We start from the raw sequence: 22312 nt of genomic DNA on the forward strand, positions 1-22312 counted from the left end.
AGTGATTATCATAAACTATTGCTACGATAAGTTTGATATTGAGCTTTTCATTGGCCTTTCAATTCACGCGAGAACATCACGTGACAAGACAATAACCATACAGCGCGGATACGTCATCGAAATCAAGAGATTCCAATCTACGGCGGCTTTTTGTTTTTGAGCTTTTAAGAGCTTTTAATCACATTTCCACATATTTGGCACATACCACACAACAGAGTAAAACATGGCGAATCTTTTGATACCAAATAACTGTAATGTGAATTTTGTTGCAAGTCAACCTTTAACAATTAAACCGCTTTAATTTAATTTAGTTTACGCTCTATCAATAGATACATTTAATTAAATTTATTTGTTGATAGAACGTAAACGCAATGATTGAGCTTTTTCTCCACTAAAAGCAGCGTTAAATCTCGTTTAATGCTTTATTACTCTTATTGTTTCATTTTATTCAGAGGCGGTTGGAAGCCCTTACCAGGAGAGGACAATTTCAGCATGCAAAGGCTGTTTCATGCTAGAGTTTGTGTTTTATCTGTTGCGATAGCATTTGTAGGTGTGCATCTTAGTTGTTACACAGTCCAAACATAGACCAAACAAATAGGTCATACAGCATGTTGTAGGTCATATATGGTAATTAGCTCATATATGTAGCAAAAGGTTTATTTTTAAGCAGAGTTCTCTCACACAAGCTGTACTAGCAGATTTTATGGGTAGAAGTTTACATATTCTGGCACTCATTCAGCTCCAGCCTAGGTTTATGTTAACAACACATCATGATCAATAATGAAAACTTAATAATTTTGATCAGTCTTTTGATGAAAGGTATTTCAAGTTTTTAAAAAAAAGAATATAATTTTCAAATTAAATTAATTGACCAACCAATGAATTGAAATAAACTACAATTTTTTTACCAGTAAAAATGCATAAACCACAGTGGTTACCAAGGTCATGTAATAGTACTGTTCAATGTATATTCTTTAGTCTGCTCTGACAACAAGGAATGCCCTGCAGAATCTTCATGTATGTCTGGCAACTGTTATCCTCACTGTGAGTCAGACAGAGACTGTAACTACTACCCAGAAACAAAATGCATCTCCGGTCAGTCGGTGATTACATTCGCTACCCTGTTAATACTTTCAGAGTAATATAGCCAAAATTCTTTTGTTTTCATTAATATTAATGAATTGAGGAACCAGTAAATTATAGCTATTAACATTTTTATAGGCATTAAAATGGCTCTGCCAATTTATTTTTTGCAATATTTCAGCAGTAAACATCTTTCGTATATATTTTAGTACATACATGTAGTTAGAGAATATATACATAGAATAGCACATGAAGGTCTTACAGTTATCATAGCCTGGGTTAATATCTAATTTCATAAAATATAGACTAACAGTGATGTGAATATAGTGTGTCATTCAAACTGATAGATGATAGATCAAAACAGACCGTCACAACCTCCAATAAAAAACTTGATCCACCTGAGCTCAGGTTGAATTTATCTCTGTAAAAATTGTTAATAACGTTAAGGCTACACAACTACAGTAAACAGCTTTTGTATACACACCGAACAATAGCAGCTGAACTGTTCAAGCGTGTTTATGTGTCTGTTGCAGGGGTGTGCAGTGTAGAGTGCTATACTAACGTGGACTGTCTATGTGTCTGTTGCAGGGGTGTGCAGTGTTGAGTGCTATACCAACGAAGACTGTGATAGGAACCAGTACTGCAGCTCATCTCAAGGAGCCTGTATGACAAAATGCCAAACTAAGAGAGAGTGTGCTAGCAATCAGCACTGCTATAGCAATGTCTGTGAGTTACCATGCAAGAATGACACCGGATGTCCATTTGGAAACCTGTGCCACCAGGAAAACTGCATCCCTACCTGCAATGAAGGTGCTTCATTTATGGTTCAAGTGTCTTATATTCATCAATTTAAGGGAATAATTAGGCCTTTTCAACATTAGTTCTGAGCTATTTTAAGAGGTTCATCAATTCAAATCTCATTCTGAATGTCTTCACTCTATTCAGTTCAGTTGCAGATCAGTTCTATACACATGCTCGTGTCACTCACTTTTCTGAAAATATACTATAGCACGTGTCACTCACTTAACTTAGAGAAGCTAGAGCTTATAAATTATGAGCTCACAAGTTTAAAGCAGTCAAAAACTCTTCCTTTGTTGTCCTTTCAAAGGAGCTCATGTGTATGTGTTATAAGCCTAACAGCAACGGGTTAGTTAGGGATCAAACGGGATTAAAGTCTTAGATAATCCATTGACTTACCGTTGCATCTGAGTGAGTTTTCAGTGGATCTTTTCAACTAGTTCCGATATCATACACCACTCATATGTTACTAATTATACAACCACAGAGTTATATTTGTCTTATTACTTTTCACAGCATTGTTGTCTGTTTCATTTCTTTTTACTTAGAACAGTCCTCTGGACAATATAATATGCAATGCTTAGAAGCAACTGTATACTTAATTGAAGCTAAATATGCTATTATATACATCATTTGTAACAGTGTATATAATAGAGTGTATATGGTATAACTGTCTATACAGGCTGTCTAAAGTCCCACCCCTTTTTAATGCTATGCACTGTTGATTTGAAAGGGTCTACATTTTACCCCATTGTGTATATACTGTATACAATGCGGATGTTCATATATTAATGTATTCATCATATACGTAGATCTGAATTTACATTAATTGCATTTTACGTTGTATTCCAATATGTCTAATTATAAATATTTACTGTGCAACCTTGTTATCTCCCATGCTTGATCTTCTGCAAGATTGTTTATACCTTTGTTTGCTTTTTTGACTGTTTATATCCCCTTGTGTAATTTAACATAATTGCTTACATTTAGTTGCATATTCTTTATTGTTTGTCATTATCTTCATCTGTTACATGGTATTAATACATTTAACATTTATTTTAATTGTAAATGTCATAGAATTTTTTATGCCTGCTTTCATGGCTAGCCCTTTTTTAAAAATTATAAATGCAATTGCATGAATCCCATGCGCACTCACTAAAACTATAATAAAATAATAATATAATAATATAATTAACATCAAATAATATACAGTTAACTGTTGGTACAGATTTAAATCAAGGTCAGAATTTCTGCATCACTACTGTTCTTTCAATACCTCTAAGACTGCATATTCATAAGCAAAGCTTTACTCCTGAACTAGACAAATACATGGCTTTCTAAAGTAATTTGTAATAATTTCAGACAGTTCTTGCGCTGATATCTGTGTACATGGCCTATGTGCGGAAGGGTGCTCTCAAGGTGCAGTGTGTCCACTTGGTAAAGACTGCCAAAATGATAAGTGCCTAGCTTATTGTGGTCCGGCTACACCGTGTCCAAACAATCAAGTCTGCACTCAAGGTTATTGTGTAGAAGAATGTGAGGTAAGTTGATACAAGTAGAACTTCAAACAAATTTTCTCTTAAAATACGAGTAATCCCTGAGATACGAGCCAGTTCACAATTTCCATTACATGGCCCAGTATGGGAAAGGCCATTTTTAACAACAGCATCCCTCAGTCTTTCTCTTCGAATCATTTTGAAAAACTTTTAAAAGGTCAGCTAAAAGTTATAATAACGCCGCACAAAAAACGTCAAGTTGGAAACAGATAATAAAAAATTAATATGACATGAAGCAAGTTTAGTCAATTTGCTTTAAGTTTGTTGGATTAATTTGTGTTTAGTCCCAGATTTGGTCGCAGATTAATTTGTACTTAGTTATTTTTTATAGTAAATAGTGCCTTGAAACACTCAGTCACAGAATGCATTACACTCCTATGTCAAGGTAATACTGTATGTGCATCTATCTGCATATGTATTTTATCTCGTTTTAGTCGTGAGTAGAAAATAGCCAAAAGTGCATAATGCCTGGGAAAAACATCGGTCAAAGCAATTGTAGTACAAAAATGTGAACGTTGTTTATATAATGTACAAATCAAATGACAAGTTTAATGTAGATTTCTGGTATCATATGATATTCGATATAATCCTACCATCAGAGTTGCCTGCTCGCTAGCAACATAAATATAATTGTTTGACTGTTTATCCAAAGACGTTTAAAAAACAATAGATAAATTGTCTTCGTTTTTGTATTTGTTATATTCTTGCTATATTTTAACTTAACATATTGATATACATGTTGGTTATAAGTTTTACCCTAAACTAATCCTGCACCTTTTTATATCTAGTAAATTAGTTTGAAATATTTGCAGCCTACTGATGATGGATGCAGAGATGAGTGTTTTGAGAATAGACAATGCGCTGACAAGCATCACTGTTTTGAGGGAACCTGCACCGGGCCTTGTGCACAGAACTCTGACTGCGGTTCGGGTTACCTCTGTAACCAAGGTTAATAGAACTTATTCTCCTTGTAGCTGTATAACACCTACATCTTATTTTACTGTTCGACTTCTGTAAGGTCACGCTATTGTTTTTAAATGTAAAAGCACATTGAATATGACATGCCATACATTTATCAACATTGAATATGACATGCCATGCCTCTATCAACATGACAACACAACATAGCAGCAGTGTTATAAGCTCTTTTCAAACAAACAGATGTTCTATTTTTTTACATTCTTAAATAACAACCTGTGGACAGATGTCAGGTTTTAAATAACAGCCTGTTAATGTGTTAGGCTCCTGTGCGATCGCCTGTTCGGAAGAAGATAGGATTTTCTGTCCGTATGAACTTTACTGCGGGGTGGATGGTTACTGTAAAAGTTTGAGTGGCTCTCCGTGTTCCTCGTCAGCTGACTGCCCTTCAAATCAGTACTGCTCTGATGTGGGCTGCAGAGACTCCGTCAGACATGGCAGTGCCTGCGTGACAGACGACGAATGTGGTGAGAATTCCCACCTTTTAGTAGCTTATTTTAGCCAAGTTTCCTGTTGAAGGTAGATAGCAGAAAGAGGTGCTTTGAAAGCTGGTATTCTTCATCAAAGCATTTCAGTCATGCAAAAAGAGTTTGCACCAAAAAGCTACCATATTTGTTTTAGTTTTTTTTCTACAGCAGTGTTTGGTAGCTTGCTGATTTTAAATAAACAGATATTTAACAATAGTCATTCATTTGATTGAGATTTTTGTTAAAAAAAACAAATAAAAAAGAAAAATAGACTTTCTTTAGACTTTATATCATATGTTATTCCTACTAAACGCGAAATAATAAAACTAAAAAAGTTGATGGTGTGACTCCCGAGAAGTGTGACAGCAACAACTTCTACGTATGTTTAGAAAATTACCAAAAAAGAGCAACTGTACTTTAATACTTTCTCGTGGCACAATTTACAATCAGTAGCGCTCATCACTCACCAGTAGTAGTAGCTCATCACTCACCAGTAGTAGTAGCTCATTACTCACCAGTAGTAGTAGCTCATTACTCACCAGTAGTAGTAGCTCATCACTCACCAGTAGTAGTAGCTCATCACTCACCAGCAGTAGTAGCTCATCACTCACCAGTAGTAGTAGCTCATTACTCACCAGTAGTAGTAGCTCATCACTCACCAGTAGTAGTAGCTCATCACTCACCAGTAGTAGTAGCTCATCACTCACCAGTAGTAGTAGCTCATCACTCACCAGTAGTAGTAGCTCATCACTCATCAGTAGTAGTAGCTCATTACTCACCAGTAGTAGTAGCTCATCACTCACCAGTAGTAGTAGCTCATCACTCACCAGTAGTAGTAGCTCATCACTCACCAGTAGTAGTAGCTCATCACTCACCAGTAGTAGTAGCTCATTACTCACCAGTAGTAGTAGCTCATCACTCACCAGCAGTAGTAGCTCATTACTCACCAGTAGTAGTAGCTCATCACTCACCAGTAGTAGTAGCTCATCACTCACCAGTAGTAGTAGCTCATTACTCACCAGTAGTAGTAGCTCATCACTCACAAGCAGTAGTAGCTCAACACTCACCAGTAGTAGTAGCTCATCACTCACCAGTAGTAGTAGCTCATTACTCACCAGTAGTAGTAGCTCATCACTCACCAGTAGTAGTAGCTCATTACTCACCAGTAGTAGTAGCTCATCACTCACCAGTAGTAGTAGCTCATCACTCACCAGTAGTAGTAGCTCATCACTCACCAGCAGTAGTAGCTCATCACTCACCAGTAGTAGTAGCTCATTACTCACCAGTAGTAGTAGCTCATCACTCACCAGTAGTAGTAGCTCATCACTCACTAGTAGTAGTAGCTCATCACTCACCAGTAGTAGTAGTAGTAGCTCATTACTCACCAGTAGTAGTAGCTCATTACTCACCAGTAGTAGTAGCTCATCACTCACCAACATGGGCTATTTTTATCATGGTTTTCTTGTTGATTATCAACTCCGCTGTAAAACAATTATTTTATTTTATAAACGTAGGCATCTATACTTTTGCAAACTAGATGGTGGTACTAACCACAAGTGGGTTATCTTTCTCTCAAAAGAGAGGAGAATAAATCTACTTCCCACAAGTGGATTTATTTTCTTCTCTCCTGTTATGCGCTCTTGTACCTCAACATTTAAATCAAGTTATCACATTTAACATGATATTTACATGTATATATCTGTACGCTTTCAACCCTTATGAAACCCTTTTCAAACCCTTATGAAAGTTTTATTTAGTTCTCAAATATTGGAAGATTGGAAAAATGTGAGAAGACAATTATTCTGAGCTTTTCAATTCAATCATTTGTCAGGGAGATAATCTCTGCTTGTAAGAATTCATTTGATGACTTTACTTAACAGCCTAACAATAGGTTATATTACATTTAGCTCGACTGGTATAACCCTCTGATGTTCTATTATATTTTACTAATAAATAAGATGGGGAGTTGATAAGATAGGCCTCTATGTCAGCATGTATTTGGCCTTCTGGCCGATATATCAGCATGTATTTGGCCTTCTGGCCTATATATCAGCATGTATTTGGCCTTCTGGCCTATATATCAGCATGTATTTGGCCTTCTGGCCTATATATCAGCATGTATTTGGCCTTCTGGCCTATATATCAGCATGTATTTGGCCTTCTGGCCTATATATCAGCATGTATTTGGCTTTCTGGCCTATATGTCAGCATGTATTTGGCCTTCTGCCGTATATGTCAGCATGTATTTGGCCTTCTGCCCTATATGTCAGCATTTGTTTGGCCTTCTGCCCTATATATCAGCATGTATTTGGCCTTCTGGCCTATATATCAGCATGTATTTGGTCTTCTGCCCTATATGTCAGCATTTATTTGGCCTTCTGCCCAATATGTCAGCATTTATTTGGCCTTCTGGCCTATATATAGCATGTATTTGGCCTTCTGCCCAATATGTCAGCATTTATTTGGCCTGTATGTCAGCATGTATTTGGCCTTCTGGCCTATATATCAGCATGTATTTGGCCTTCTGGCCTATATATCAGCATGTATTTGGCCTTCTGGCCTATATATCAGCATGTATTTGGCCTTCTGCCCAATATGTCAGCATTTATTTGGCCATCTGGCCTATATGTCAGCATGTATTTGGCCTTCTGGCCTATATATCAGCATGTATTTGGCCTTCTGGCCTATATATCAGCATGTATTTGGCCTTCTGCCCAATATGTCAGCATTTATTTGGCCTTCTGGCCTATATATAGCATGTATTTGGCCTTCTGGCCTATATATAGCATGTATTTGGCCTTCTGGCCGATATATCAGCATGTATTTGGCCTGTATGTCAGCATGTATTTGAGCAGGAAAAGATGAACTATGTCATGAGAGAAGGTGCGAGTGCTTGAGAGGGGCGAATAGTCGCTGTGTTGAATACCCTATTTCATGTGACTCAAAGAATCCTAATTCTACATCAGTAGAAACTTGCTCAAAGCTCCTACCAAATTCTGTCTGCGATAAAAGCACAAGCTGGTTAGTCTATCTTATAACGCGTAATCATCACAGTTTCCCGTGTCAGGATTAATTTCATTTTAACATTTTCTTCGTTTTGGAATACTTGTACACAGTATTTCCTTACTAAGAGAACCGAGACATTAGGTTCTAATCCTGCTTCAACACACGTGCATACTAGACTTTTTGTGTCTCGCATCAGCCTAGAACTTTTCTCTAATAAGTTTTTGAATTTACATAATTGTTGATTTTTGTATTTCCATGCAGCTCCAGTGATAAAATGTAGTTAGAAATGGTCCGAAATGCTTATGGTAATTAAACATATAACTGCCTGAGACATTTAGGCTCTTTGCCCTGCGAAAGTAAAGTGTGTGTGGGTGGGTGCGTGCGTGCGTGTCAGTAGGAGAAATAAAATTTTTGCATATGCTTATTTAAAAAACTGATGCTGACTGAAAAAATACATAAATAAAATAAAAATGTAAAACCATGAAAATCATATTACTTTTTAAGAATGTGATTAAGATATGATATAGACTTAGATCTAAAACAGTGTTTGAGTAGGAGGTTCACTCTAAGTTCGTTCATAGGGTAGTCTTGTCAAAACTAAGATTGGTGTGGCTTCTGATGTTATTAACCTTCAGCTTTTTATGGCTAGGCGGCAGTCAAATAACTGTCATGCTAGTCTTACGAAATGTCGCCATCAGCTGAGTTTAAACTGAAAGTTTTAGTGACCTCATTTGGTACCTTGATCAATGTCATCCTTCTTAGGCGCTAGTGTACTTTCATAGGTGTTCCTGTGAGGAGCCCGAGTACCAGAGGTTAGGTGACAGATGTGTCAGCCCAGCAGCAGATGTATGCACAACTACTTGTCCGGAATCAGCGGAATGTCGGGGTTACAGATGTTACCATTTGTGTGGCCAAAATAGAGCCTCCTGCCCTTCTGGACTCACGTGTGCCAATGGTATGAGTTTTTCAAAATTTCACCCAAGTTGGATTTCCAAGTATATATTTGGTTGTGATGGTTTCATTAGCTAGTGAGTCCAGTTTGAAGGTGAGCACCTGTGAACAACTTGCAAGCTTGCATCAAGTCTCCGCATAGGTTACAGCCCATGTGAGGAAGAGCAGTCGGTCAAAATGTTTGCTTTACTTCATTTTTGCGTCAATTTTCAGCTAATGAGAAAATTATCCCACCTTTTCAAATTTTGGGTTTTTTTAAAGCATAACTTTAATCCTTATATTAAATGTGCTTTACAAAAAGTTTTATAAAAAGCCACACTGTAATCTGTCTATTAATTGTATTTTACATATGCAGAGCTCTGTTCAATTATCTGACAGCTGGCTCACCTACACACAATTTGTGACATTCTTGTAAAGTATGAGTTTGATATTCATAACTATTAAAATTACTTACACCTAGTACTTGCACATCTGCAGGTTACTGTGACTATCCATGTACTGAAGACTCCAATTGCAATTTTGGTCAAAAGTGTGAGTGTGGGACATGTACACATACATGTATAAATGACAGGCAGTGTCTCATCAACCAGAGATGTAATAATGGTGAGTATTTACATAGCCGAATATAGCAGCAAACTGTAGAAAACTGATTTTATCATAAGCCATGTCAGTTTAAAGCTGCATAGGGCCATGGACAGTAGCAAAACTTTTGTTCTGTGGACACAGTGAAATGAATAGTTACAACTCATAATTTATTTCTAATGGATGATATTGGATGCCAATACTTGCAGTACTGGCATCAATTCAAAAAAGCCAAGAAAAAGACTATATGTATTTAATCTGTAAGTCAAGAGGGAAAAGGGAACGTAATGTCAGAAACTTATTGACTAAATTTTAAGATTTCATTCTTATTCAGGCTATCAGGTCATCAAAATCGATATGGTTAGTTTATAATTTGGTTCAATCATTAATTTTAGGCCAAAGCTTATTAGGGACATCAAAAGTGATCTTGCTGATCATTGATGGGTGTTGGAAAGTAGAGTTGCCCCGATTTTAATATCGGTATCGGTGCCGATATGAGTGTTAAGTATTTGAATCGGTATCGGCCGATCTTTTCTTTAAAAATCGGTAACTTCAGATACTTTTTACAGATCAGCTATTTAGCAAAAACCCGTATTGAAGCCTGCTACACTAATAAAAAATCATCAGCTGCAAGTTCCTTATTTTTACCTAATGAATTCCGGGCCTGTCACACAATCTATTTCATGTCGATAGACCTAATAAACATCCACACAGCTGAGAAGTCTTTTGGCTTTAGTCAGGACGTAATCACAAAGTGCGGTATTTCCCAATTACAGCGATATGATTTATTGCAGCCACTCACAAACTAGAGAACCTTAATGAGAAACAATAAGGCTGTGTAATGTTTCTAATTACTAGCATTACGAAAGTAATTTGAGCAGTCGATGCATAAAGTTTACCTATCTATTTTTCTCTTGAGTCTGACGATATGATGTATCGTTTGTATCGCATAAAATAACCTCAGCGGCTTATCGGTATTTAGCCTGTCCTGCATCATCTGTGGCAAGTGAGTCCTGCTTCCGTACGACTGCCTACATCGATAGTGATAGAAAATAAAGACGACTCACTGAGAGAATTGAATCACTAACGGTAATTAACAGACACATTTATTTGCTCTAAACTTGTACAGGCGCAGCAGTTCGTTCAGCAATAGAAGAAAGACTTCATTATTGCAGAGAAAGCTGTACTACTAACAGTAATTACCATTATTAATAACAGATTTCAAGAAACATGAACTGTTTTGTTACTATATGCATGGTATGTCAGTATGTGAGTATATATATATATATATATATACATGTATATATTTTTCCCATAAATGCAAACAACTAAATGCATCAATATTTATATTTACTTTGCATTATATTTATATTTGCATAACAAAATTAACAATTATCTACGCAACACAAAAGATCTGAATCGGATTATTTTTCAATAAGAATCGGTATATCGAATCGGTATCTGAATCGGCTGGTGAAATTTGAATCGGGGCATCTCTATTGGAAAGCACTCACAGCTATTCGAAGTTATTATACTTCGAGTATGAAAATGTTAGTTGAAAGTTGTGAGCAACTAAGTCATTAGAAAATTTTTACACAAAATATACTCTTCAAATTTAGCATCAGATAAGTGCGAACAACATAATTTTAGGTCTCTGCAAAAGCGCTTATGAATTTTTTTAAAAATCTATCATTTCAGAAACAAGGCAGTTAATAAATAATAATAAATTTTAGCTGTCACATAACACAAACCTAAAATCTAATCTTTGTTTGCAGGGCGTAAAATATATTTATTAACCTGCTGATCAACAATCAGCATTCATTAGTTTATAAGTACATTTAGGATTTTCCATAACTACAAAGATAAACGTTTACCGCTTTGTCTGTGGTCATTGCAAAAATAATGCTTCGGTTTATATATTGTCATTTTTTAAACTTTCAAGGTGATATAGGTATTAAACTGAGCAATCAACTATTACAGTATATATGTGTCCATCGGAAGACTGAATGTATTTGATCTAACCAATATAATGTCACAAGTCCTTGATACCTTAACTAACTGCCGATGAGTTACTGGCTTCAAATTTCTTAACTTACACTGAAGATTTATGCAATCCTGTGGCAGTGTTCTAGTTCTTTTTGAAGCTAGAGTTTTTTCAACAGGCGTCTGTAGAGAAGCGTACTGTGCCAAGATTTGCGACTCTAACAACAATGATGGCAATTGTTCGGCAAGCACTAGCTGCAGCACACCTGACTTCACATGCCAGAATGATGTTTGCTTGAGATTCTGTGATACTACAGGTAACTACTATTGTTAACATTGCTGGTGACACTTGAGATCAAATTTAAGTATTATTAGAATGCTGCTGTTAGCATTACCAGCTTTCAATCTGGAAAAAAAAGTGTTCAATCTTCTAGTTTTTAAATATATTTTGCATATATATTTATATATATTTTTCAACTCAATAAAGCTATTAACAACCCTTTGGACTATAACCATTGTCTGGGCATCATAAATATTTCCATATTTTCTATCTTACAGTCTGCCGTGATATGTACAGTAGGTTGTGTGTCATACAGTCAGCTGTGTGTCATACAGTCAGCTGTGTGTCATACAATCAGTGGTGTGTCACACAGTCAGTTGTGTGTCATACAGACAGTTGTGTGTCCTACAGACAGTTGTGTATTATACAGTCAGCTGTGTGTCATACAGTCAATTGTGTGTCATACAGTCAGCTGTGTGTCATACAGTCAGTTGTGTGTCATACAGTCAGCTTTGTGTCATACAGTCAGCTTTGTGTCATACAGTCAGCTTTGTGTAACATACAGTCAGTTGTGTGTCATACAGTCAGTTGTGTGTCATACAGTCAGTTGTGTGTCATATAGTCAGCTGTGTATCATACAGTCAGCTGTGTGTCATACAGTCAGCTGTGTGTCATACAGTCAGCTGTGTGTCATACAGTCAGTTGTGTGTCATACAGTCAGCTGTATATCATACAGTCAGTTGTGTATTATACAGTCAGTTGTGTGTCATACAGTCAGCTGTGTATCATACAGTCAGTTGTGTGTCATACAGCCAGTTGTGTGTCATATAGTCAGCTGTGTATCATACAGTCAGTTGTGTATTATACAGTCAGTTGTGTGTCATACAGTCAGCTGTGTGTCATACAGTCAGTTGTGTGTCATACAGTCAGCTGTGTATCATACAGTCAGATGTGTGTCATACAGTCATTTGTGTGTCATACAGTCAGCTGTGTGTCATACAGTCAGCTGTGTAACATACAGTCAGCTTTGTGTTATACAGTCAGCTTTGTGTCATACAGTCAGCTTTGTTTATCATACAGTCAGTTGTGTGTCGTACAGTCAGTTGCGTGTCATACAGTCAGTTGTGTATCATTTAGTCAGCTGTGTATCATACAGTCAGCTGTGTGTCATACAGTCAGCTGTGTGCCATACAGTCAGCTGTGTGTCATACAGTCAGTTGTGTGTCATACAGTCAGTTGTGTATCATACAGTCAGTTGTGTGTGATACAGTCAGCTGTATATCATACCATCAGCTATGTGTCACACAGTCAGCTGTTTGTCATACAGTCAGTTGTGTATCATACAGTCAGCTTTGTGTCATACAGTCAGCTTTGTGTATCATACAGTCAGTTGTGTGACATACAATCAGTAGTGTGTCATAAAGTCAGTTGTGTGTCATACAGTCAGCTGTGTGTCATACAGTCAGTTGTGTGTCATACAGTCAGCTGTGTAACATACAGTCAGCTGTGTGTCATACAGTCAGATGTGTGTCATACAGTCAGCTGTGTGTCATACAGTCAGTGGTGTGTCACACAGTCAGTTGTGTGTCATACAGACAGTTGTGTATTATACAGTCAGTTGTGTGTCATACAGTCGGCTGTGTGTCATATAGTCAGATGTGTGACATACAGCCAGCTGTGCTAGAAAAGAAGCAACTTTAGTATACCCTTCTTTCTCAATGAACCATACAGTGGTATTTCCAAAGTCTACAGAGTATATTTTCACACGAGTAATTGACGAAAATGTTTCAGCGTCGTGTCGTCAATCACCAGGAGAAGCACTGGCCAAGTGTGGATGTCCCCAGCCAGTCATAACATATGAAGAATGCCTTATATATGATATCTACTGTCCTCCTACCACTTATTCTCCTGGAGGTTTTACTCTGGTTAGCTTATTGCACACTTTGACTCAATCAAAACCTACCTGTTATCTGTCTCAAAGTTTGTCTGTGTATTCGTGCATTTGTCTCTGTGTATGTGCAGCGATTGGTATTAAAATCTTGGATTAAAGAATCTGCATCACGGAATATTTGATCTCAGACCTTCCCAATCACCAGTCCACAGCCTTACCAATTAAGTTAAACAAGCTTGACGAATCTGTAAGGCAATTTATGTTGTTATATGAGTGTAAATATGCTACCGCTCTCCGTTACGGCTCAACGTAAATTTATGCTTGCTCTCACATAAAAGCAAGTAATTAGCTTTTATTAGTAAGCTTACTCAAATTATTCATTGGAGTTTTGCTAGGCTAATAACAAGTGGCAGGCAACTACATTACCTCTCATTGTTTATGAACTGGTTTTTAATACCCGTGCAATGCCGGGCATCCATTTAGGATATATCGTATATGTATATATACATTTATCTTGTATATATATATATATAAATATCAGTGTTTGTCAGCTGGGGTGTCCAGTTATAGTGATAAAGTTTTAAAAACCAAAAATCTGCTTTAAGTGGGGTTTGAACTAGGATATGCAGACTTGAACTAGGCCCCTTGATTACGTCAAGTTGCTACATTGCAATACAGCGGATTAATTTTGCGCATCATACTTATCACACCTCCCATTTTGGATGACGATTGGTTAAACACTCACACTTCAGCTCAAATGCTTAATGAGCATGACACAATTTTTTCCCAACTCTGGCTTAAGTTATAATTGCGGCTCTTATTATAGTAAGAATAACTAGCTTAAGTTACTAAAACTTATTCAGTAGAGCAACTTGGCTTAAGTTGCTCTACTTCAACTTCGAAAATAAATTTTCTATGCAAAAGATTTTTTTATTACCCGTTCAACACCAGGCATTCGTTAGCAAATGAATGGAAGAGATTGAAATATTATGAGACTTTGAAATTACAGGCGATTTCTAAAGGCTCCAGCAACAAACTTTGTGACTACAGAGGCTGTAATTTGTAATAACTTGTAGCAAGTAAAAGTGCATGACTTGAAGAATGTTGGCTGATTCCCATTATCAATTTTTGTAGGCAATATTGAGTTTTAGAGCTAGTCTTTTAACAAGTTCAAGTAATTGTTACCTTAATTCTCAGAATGTTAAATTCTGAGTTGAAAGTCAACATATACTGAAAAACCGATTTTCCAGATAGTGAACAGATAGAAACAATCCGTCTATTACTTCATGTTGTTACATGAAGTGATAGACAGATATGTAGAATCTTCATCAAACGTAGAATTTTTTGAATTCTATATAAAGAGACTGTCGCCCTTTCAGTATCATTAAAATGAAATATTCTTGTCTCTCATTACTTGATTTTAATTATAAATATGTACATCAAGACTAATAAATTATAAATTTTATAACTAGAGTAAAATAAACATATTTAGAGTAAAATAACTTATGTGAAAAAGATAATGTACAAATAAGAATTTTTCAATGTTGCATTTTCGAGTACTAAAATTTTGCAGTTTATTTCAGGCAAACTGATTTCACATTAATAAAGTACTATTGGGTTTTAGGCTGTTACATAACATAAAAATGACAAATTTTGGAAATACGGAAATTTGGAAATAATATAAAAAACTTTATGGAAGTAATTTTTCAACACGGTCCCTATCGTATGGTTGCCTATGTATCAGTTATGTTTCAGCAAGTTTGTTTCAACTTCACTTTATTTGTAAAAACATAGAACGTAAATTATTTGACCATCTCTGTAAACAGCAAACTAAATTGTATTAATTGTACATAATAACAAGTATATTTGTTTCTGTTAAAGATTGATGTACGAAAAGCTGAAGAATGTGATGATCTTTTAAGTAATTCGCAGTGCTCCTCTGACGGGTCTACTTGCTTGTGTGAACCTGGGCTAGTTCAGTATGCTGGAGCTGTCTGCCAGGCTTTATTGGATGGTAAGTCTTATGTACTCTAGGTATCAATATATTGAATAGATGATTCCAGTATTTATAGTTTGTTAAAAATAGACAACAGTCCTATTCTAGTTGGCGGCGTAATTGTGAGGATTTCATTAATTTGTTTTTGTCGCACAGCATTTGTATTACTCTAGATAGATATTTGATTTTTTCCAAGTTTGTGATTTTGTTGAACTTTGATTCTCTGTTCAATTCTCTGTTCAAGTTTCATGTTTTTCAAGCATTGGAGCAGGACAAAAACCCAGAATCTTTTTCGTGTTTTTATGAGCTTTCAGTGAGCGTGGATACATGCCTATTTAGCTGATTACCTCTTCAGGGAATACATTGACACCATACCGTTGCTATGAGAAGTGTGGCTGTTTATCACGGCTTGTGAGTAAGTTGAGGACATTGGCAAAAATACATGTTTGTCCATACTTTGTGTGGTTAAATAGTGAGCAGGAACTAACAAAGTGCCATTGTCAAACTAAATGAGAAATCAAAGCTTTCTCTGCTAAGAATTTCTGTTTAAACATGCAGAGATCAGGACACGCCAAATACGACAAAGCATGTCATGTTTTTTGGGTTTTAATAGTTTTTTAGCTTTTATAGTTTTAATCTAAGGTGGTTATCAGATATTATCACAGAATTGCTTTAGTTTACTGGATTATGTATCCAAGAAGGTTTTTATGTGAAAATAAATGTGATTTTGTCAAATTCTCCTTATTAGCTTCATCGTTAACAACCGTGCAGTCAAGTGTGAAATACAATACAATGACGTTACATCATGCTATTTAAGTCTGACAAGGCAACCGATGAGAATAGCTATTATTGGCCAGTCTAGGTTTATATATCTATGAATTTACCACTCTGCAGTTTATCTTTCAAAGGATACTTTGAAATGAAACTGCAACTCCCTGCAGCTCTCATGAGCTCTCAGGACTTTAATTCATAATGTTTCAGTGTGGTGCCTGTCACCTGCTGACCGCAGTTTTCACCACTATTTGGGTTGGAGTTTTCCCTTCTGCTGTGAGTGTAAATACCATAAAACCTTTAATTGAGCGTCACTTCTATTTGAACGCCATCTCCTTTTGACGGTCCCTTTGACAATTTTTGATCTTTATGAACCCATAATATCAAGTGATCAGTAGAAAAGTTGTCCAACTCCAAAGCTTTTTGCTCTTTTTTGGTGAAACTTTGAAAGCAGCACCATAGGAATAATTAATAACTGACTCAGGCTAATAGTAGTTTTTGTTTTGTGCAGTATCGATAATTCGAAGTATAAAAAACTATTTACATTTGTGATGGAATACGAATGACCAGCTTCAGGCTACAAGTTGCGCTTAACTCACCTGCGGGTAAAAGTTTATCATTACATGTATTTTGCTAAATGCAGCGCATGAAGGTTTTATTCTACCAAAAAATTATTTGACGCTAATATCAATTAGTTAAGCAGGGCAAAAAAATGAGGTCAGAGGACATTGTGGAAATATTGGACAACCAGAAGATGTTCGTTCCATCGAAAGCAAGAATCAGACTAAAGTTGGCCGAGCAAACGATGCAAATATTTTTGTTTCAAAAATGTTAATTTTTGTTTCTGCATGTATTATTAGTAAAGGTTTTTATGTCACTTGTGTATGAATAAATATTTGTAGTATTTGATAAATTATTGTTATATGACTTATAAATTTGCGAATTTATAGCATAGTACTTGATAGTGTATTTGCGGTAATCTGAACTTACAATTGATCGATGCTCGTAACTCCTCTTCTATTGCACATAAAAAACTAGTTTTGGCTGCAAACTGTAGCAAGCATATCAATGAGTGCAATGAGCTTTTATGCAACATTAGTAAACATCATTATAAATATATATATAGCTACATATAGTTATAAAATAAAAATATGTTTTCAAATTTAGAATTGAATAAAAATTGTAGATGCTAACAAATTGCAAAGAAGAACACAGGCTATCATATCAATGCAGGTCAATTGCAAGCAATTAATATCAACTAGTAGAGATATTTCTCGGTTTCTCAATACATATTTACGAAAAGATCTTTGAAAAGTTGAGTTAAGTTAGCAGATTTATTGCATCCAAAAGATTTAATATCACTCCACCAAAAAGAGGGCAAAATATAGGCGACATTCGCTTCACCCGTATTATGGCTAAATTTATTTTCTAAAAATTCTGGTGAACCTTTTGAAAAATACACCGCCAACCTCTATTTGACTCTACTTCCAATTGCCACTATAACGCCATATTACCCACAGTCTTTATTTGACCGCCACTATAATAGAGGAAAGGTTGAAGAATAGAGTGCTATGGCGTTCACTTAGAGGTTTTATGGTAACTTTTTCTGGCCGCCACTTTTGCTTATGCTACAGTTGTAGTGGTTTTATGCCTAATCCGCTAATAATAAAGTGGTATTAACTACCTCTGGTTGCTGGCTTCAGAGCTTATGTGTACAAGGCTTATGACTCGAGCTGATGCTGGCAATCAATGGTCTGCAGAGTTTGCTACTGTTGATTATTCAGACAAGTTCAGTAGCTGGCAAAACAGCAATATGCTCAGTTCAATTGTTGTAATGAGTAGTAGGGTAAGTAAGCCTATTCACCATGTCTAGTCTAAGAGAGAACCATGGTGAGGGTTGGAATTTATATGATGACTTGGTGGCTGGCAGAACCTCACATTATCATAAATACACACATAATCATACATACATAATCATACATACATAATCATAAATACATAACCATACACACATACATAATCATACATACATAATCATAAATACATAACCATACACACATACATAATCATACATACATAATCATACAGACATAATCATACATACATACAAATAATCACGCATACATAATTATACATACATACACACATAATCATGCATACATACACATAATCATGCATACATACATAATTATACATACACACATAATCATACATACATGTACATAATCATGCACACATACATAATCAGCGGACACCCAATAATATACCTAATCGTGCGCCCATCACTCCTTAGGAATTTAAACACACTCTGAGTAACTATCACTTAAACTAAACAGCAATTGTAGCTTTGTTAGAAAAAATATACCTAGAAAATAAATCTGTTGTTTTAGTTCATAAGTTAGCACTGATAGTCGAGTTTGTGACTCCAGCAACAAATAGTTATAGCTGATTTTTTGTTATGCTTATGACTTGAGATGGAGTATGGTGACCATTCAGCTACAGCGAGAAGTACTCTAATTTTTAGGCTGCCTGTCAGAAGCGGGTTGTGAAACTGGTCACAGTTGTGAGTCTGGATATTGCTACTTGCGGTGCTTAGACTCAAATGCCTGCCCTTATGGAACCATCTGCAAAGAAGGGCTCTGCTTCCTCCAGTGCACCACTGACAACCATTGCATAGGCTACCAGACTTGCCAAGATGAACAATATTGCTTTTCAACAGAAGAGAGTTTAATTAACCTTGACTCAGGTAATTACATTTACTCGCTTATACATTTGACTTCATGTTTCTGGATTATCTGTAGGTTTTTTATAACGAACTGGTGTCGCTTACAATGATTGGACTTGAAAACCTGCTTTTCAGCCTTCAAATCTTTACTATAATAAGAGCCGTGTGCATCTGGCTGGCTGTCCGAAGCCAGAGCATTAAGAAAAAATGCATCATACGGGAATAGAACCCTGATATGCAGCTTGGTGTACCAACGCGTTAACTGCTGCACCAACCTTGCCTTATTTTAGAATAATTGTGCGCATAATTATTACACATGATGATCTCTTACAGCACACTAGACTATCAGGGTACTAGTATTAATAATAACAACCATCTTGGTACATTGTGGAATAATTGTATACATAGTTATTACACATGATGATCTCTCACAGCACACTAGACTATCAGGGTACTAGTATTAATAATAACAACCATCTTGTTACATAGTGGAATAACTGTGTACATAGTTATTACACATGATGATCTCTCGCAGCACACTAGACTGCCAGGGTACTAGTATTAATAATAACAACCATCTTGTTACACAGTGGAATAACTGTGTACATAGTTATTACACATGATGATCTCTCGCAGCACACTAGACTGCTAGGGTACTAGTATTAATAATAACAACGATCTTGTTACATTGTGGAATAGTTGTGCGCATAATTATTACACATGATAATCACTCAGAGCACACCAGACTACCAAGGTACTAGTATTAATAATAACAACCATCTTGTTACATTGTGGAATAATTGTGTGCATAATTGCTACACAAGATGATCATCCAGAGCACACAGGGCTACTGGTGCACTAGTAGTAGTTAGTAGTAGTTAGTAGTTTGTATCTTTAAAGCTCTCACATGTGTCACTATCTCTGCAGCTTGCAGCTCTAACTTAGTTCATTGATAGTGCACAATCATTGTTGCCTAGTATGATTTGAATTGTTTTAATCCATTTAGGTTGAAATAGTTTCAACTGTTGCAAATGGTTTATCAGCAATCTCAAGCCTGCCCAACTTCTGGTACATTGTGGTCTGAAACATCTGCTGCGTCCTAGTGACATTCGTCACGTAGATATTTCGGTATTTTCTTCTCGAGAGAGTCAACTGGTTCTGTTACCCTTTAACCTCAGTGCAGCACCAACTGAACTGTTGTTGGCCGATATGCTTGTAGCCAATGAAGTATAGAAACAACCCTCTATTCTGGCTTAATATACTTCTTTACTTTGTAATAATATTTGTAGCACCGAATCCTGCTTGTAAAATTGGAGAGCAACAGTGTGCGTCACGCGTAGCTGAGGTTTGCGAGGATGGTATATGTGAGTGTATTGAAGGCATGAGACGATCGCATGTCACTGGAAACTGCGAGTGGCTCCTTGACAAAGTTTGCCAAAGGGTAGGTACAGTGACCTTTTACAATCTAGCCATTTTCTGACACGTATATGTGTTCTGTTTAAATCACACCTTCCTTGCTTCTCTAATTGGAACTTTTGTGATAGTAGCTGTAACAGTGTTCACACATGCCTTAACTGGAGGGCAGGTTGATATGGCTAAGCATTGTTTGTAGCAATGTTAAGCCTCACAGCAATTCTTAGAATCATAATCTGCTGTAGCAGGCAGTCGTCATTTGGTGTTTTCTCCAACTCGAATATTAAAAATGAGTGACCGACTTCAGGCCCGTATTTCCTGGGACAACTAGGCGGCTGAGTCGCCCCAACATATAGTGATTTTTGGAGGCTAAGTATTAAGAATTGCAATCCAAGCTCATTCACTTGGAATTTCCAACTACTAGTTACTAGTTGCGCAAACCCACCTCTTGCAAACCCACCTCTTGCGCAACTCTTGCGGCAACCAACCATGAGGCTTACTAATCTAGTATTGGTTTTGCCTGCCACTAATCAAATCAAAACATCAATGAAGAGCACTATGAAGCAGGCTCGTCTAAATAATCTTCTAACAATTATTACACATGTACAAAGATGTTGAAATAGATACAGAATCAGTTGTGAAAGATTTTTGCCATGGACACATGGATAGAACAAGAGCTATTGCAATAAAGAAGTAATAGCTCTTGTTCTTTCAATGTCCCTTACGGAAATCTGTAGTGTCATGAGTTTTATATTATTTGTTAAATAAAGAAAAAGTTTTGCCTACTATGAACCACAAGCAATATATTTATGTAGATTTTGATGCTTGCAATTGATTGCATTTATGCATACTTTGAGGGTTGTTGATGCTTAAAAGGTCCAGAGCTCCAAGGTGATGCCTCCATTCTCTTTGGAGGGGGCTTACACCGCCCCCCAAGTGTCCATAACTAGTCGCCTTGTATTTGCAGCCCCAGCTTGCAATCAGGTAATACAGACCTGATCGACTTAACCAATTTTCAAGAGCGAATTAAGGTCCTGAGTTTTCGACTAGGAAAGGAAATCCATTGTAGTATTTAGTAAAGCAGAATTGTGTATAACATTGTTAATCATTTTTATAACTTGTTTCCTAAAGATTTGTTTTATATTCAAAGTGCAGACAGCTGTTTTTTTCTTTCAAGCAGTGAGTGTATATATGAGCATAACTATATGTAGGAGGTCTTTCTTATCTGTGTGAATATAAAGTAAAGTTTATCTTATTTTACTATAGTTTACCTTATCTAAACATATAATAGTAATGTGGTTGACAGTATTGAAATGACTACTCACTTACTTTAAAATGTAAATATACATGTAGATGTTGCCATTCTTAAACAATTTCATAGAAAACTGGAAATAACTCTTCGATCTTTTCTGAGTGCGTGTTGTCTCAGGACGGTAAACAGAGTATGTGCCTGTTACCGCGAAAGAACTCTTGAGATTTTTTTTAAAATTTCTGATTCATCGGATGGTCCGGATTACTACTAATAAGTTCAGAATGATTTGCACAAAAACCAAAAATAAAATTGTTCACCAGTGGTAGAAAAAGCAAAGCTAGTCTATGCAAATGGCAAATATCAGAGTAAATTATTCTTGATGAACTGCATTGAACCTACTCTAGTCTTTCTTTGCATGTAGATGAAAAAATTGTGTGCCAAGCAGGTGCGCCATACAACAGTTACGACCTGATATTAAAGGTATATAATGTTTTTAAACCTTCAGCACTGATACCTAAAACCTTCAGTTGTCTCATTAAACAGAGTCGGCTATTATATTTAGCGATCAACTGGTCAACTG

General features: G+C 36.3%; 1 protein-coding gene across 1 annotated transcript in view; it reads left to right on the top strand.

The window, feature by feature from the left end:
- The first annotated feature begins 1019 nt into the window (after positions 1-1019).
- The window catches only part of LOC137401953 (protein draper-like), a 36799-nt gene continuing 15506 nt past the window's right edge, over positions 1020-22312 (top strand). Inside the window, exons 1-12 of the mRNA XM_068088424.1 lie at positions 1020-1095; positions 1672-1893; positions 3244-3422; positions 4250-4385; positions 4679-4882; positions 7738-7903; positions 8671-8843; positions 9317-9442; positions 11584-11721; positions 13476-13609; positions 15457-15589; positions 20357-20508. Coding sequence (XP_067944525.1) covers positions 1020-1095; positions 1672-1893; positions 3244-3422; positions 4250-4385; positions 4679-4882; positions 7738-7903; positions 8671-8843; positions 9317-9442; positions 11584-11721; positions 13476-13609; positions 15457-15589; positions 20357-20508 — 1839 coding nt within the window. The remainder of the gene's footprint in view (positions 1096-1671; positions 1894-3243; positions 3423-4249; positions 4386-4678; positions 4883-7737; positions 7904-8670; positions 8844-9316; positions 9443-11583; positions 11722-13475; positions 13610-15456; positions 15590-20356; positions 20509-22312) is intronic.

This window comes from Watersipora subatra, chromosome 8 (assembly GCF_963576615.1).
Source record: "Watersipora subatra chromosome 8, tzWatSuba1.1, whole genome shotgun sequence".
NCBI lineage: Eukaryota > Metazoa > Bryozoa > Gymnolaemata > Cheilostomatida > Watersiporidae > Watersipora > Watersipora subatra.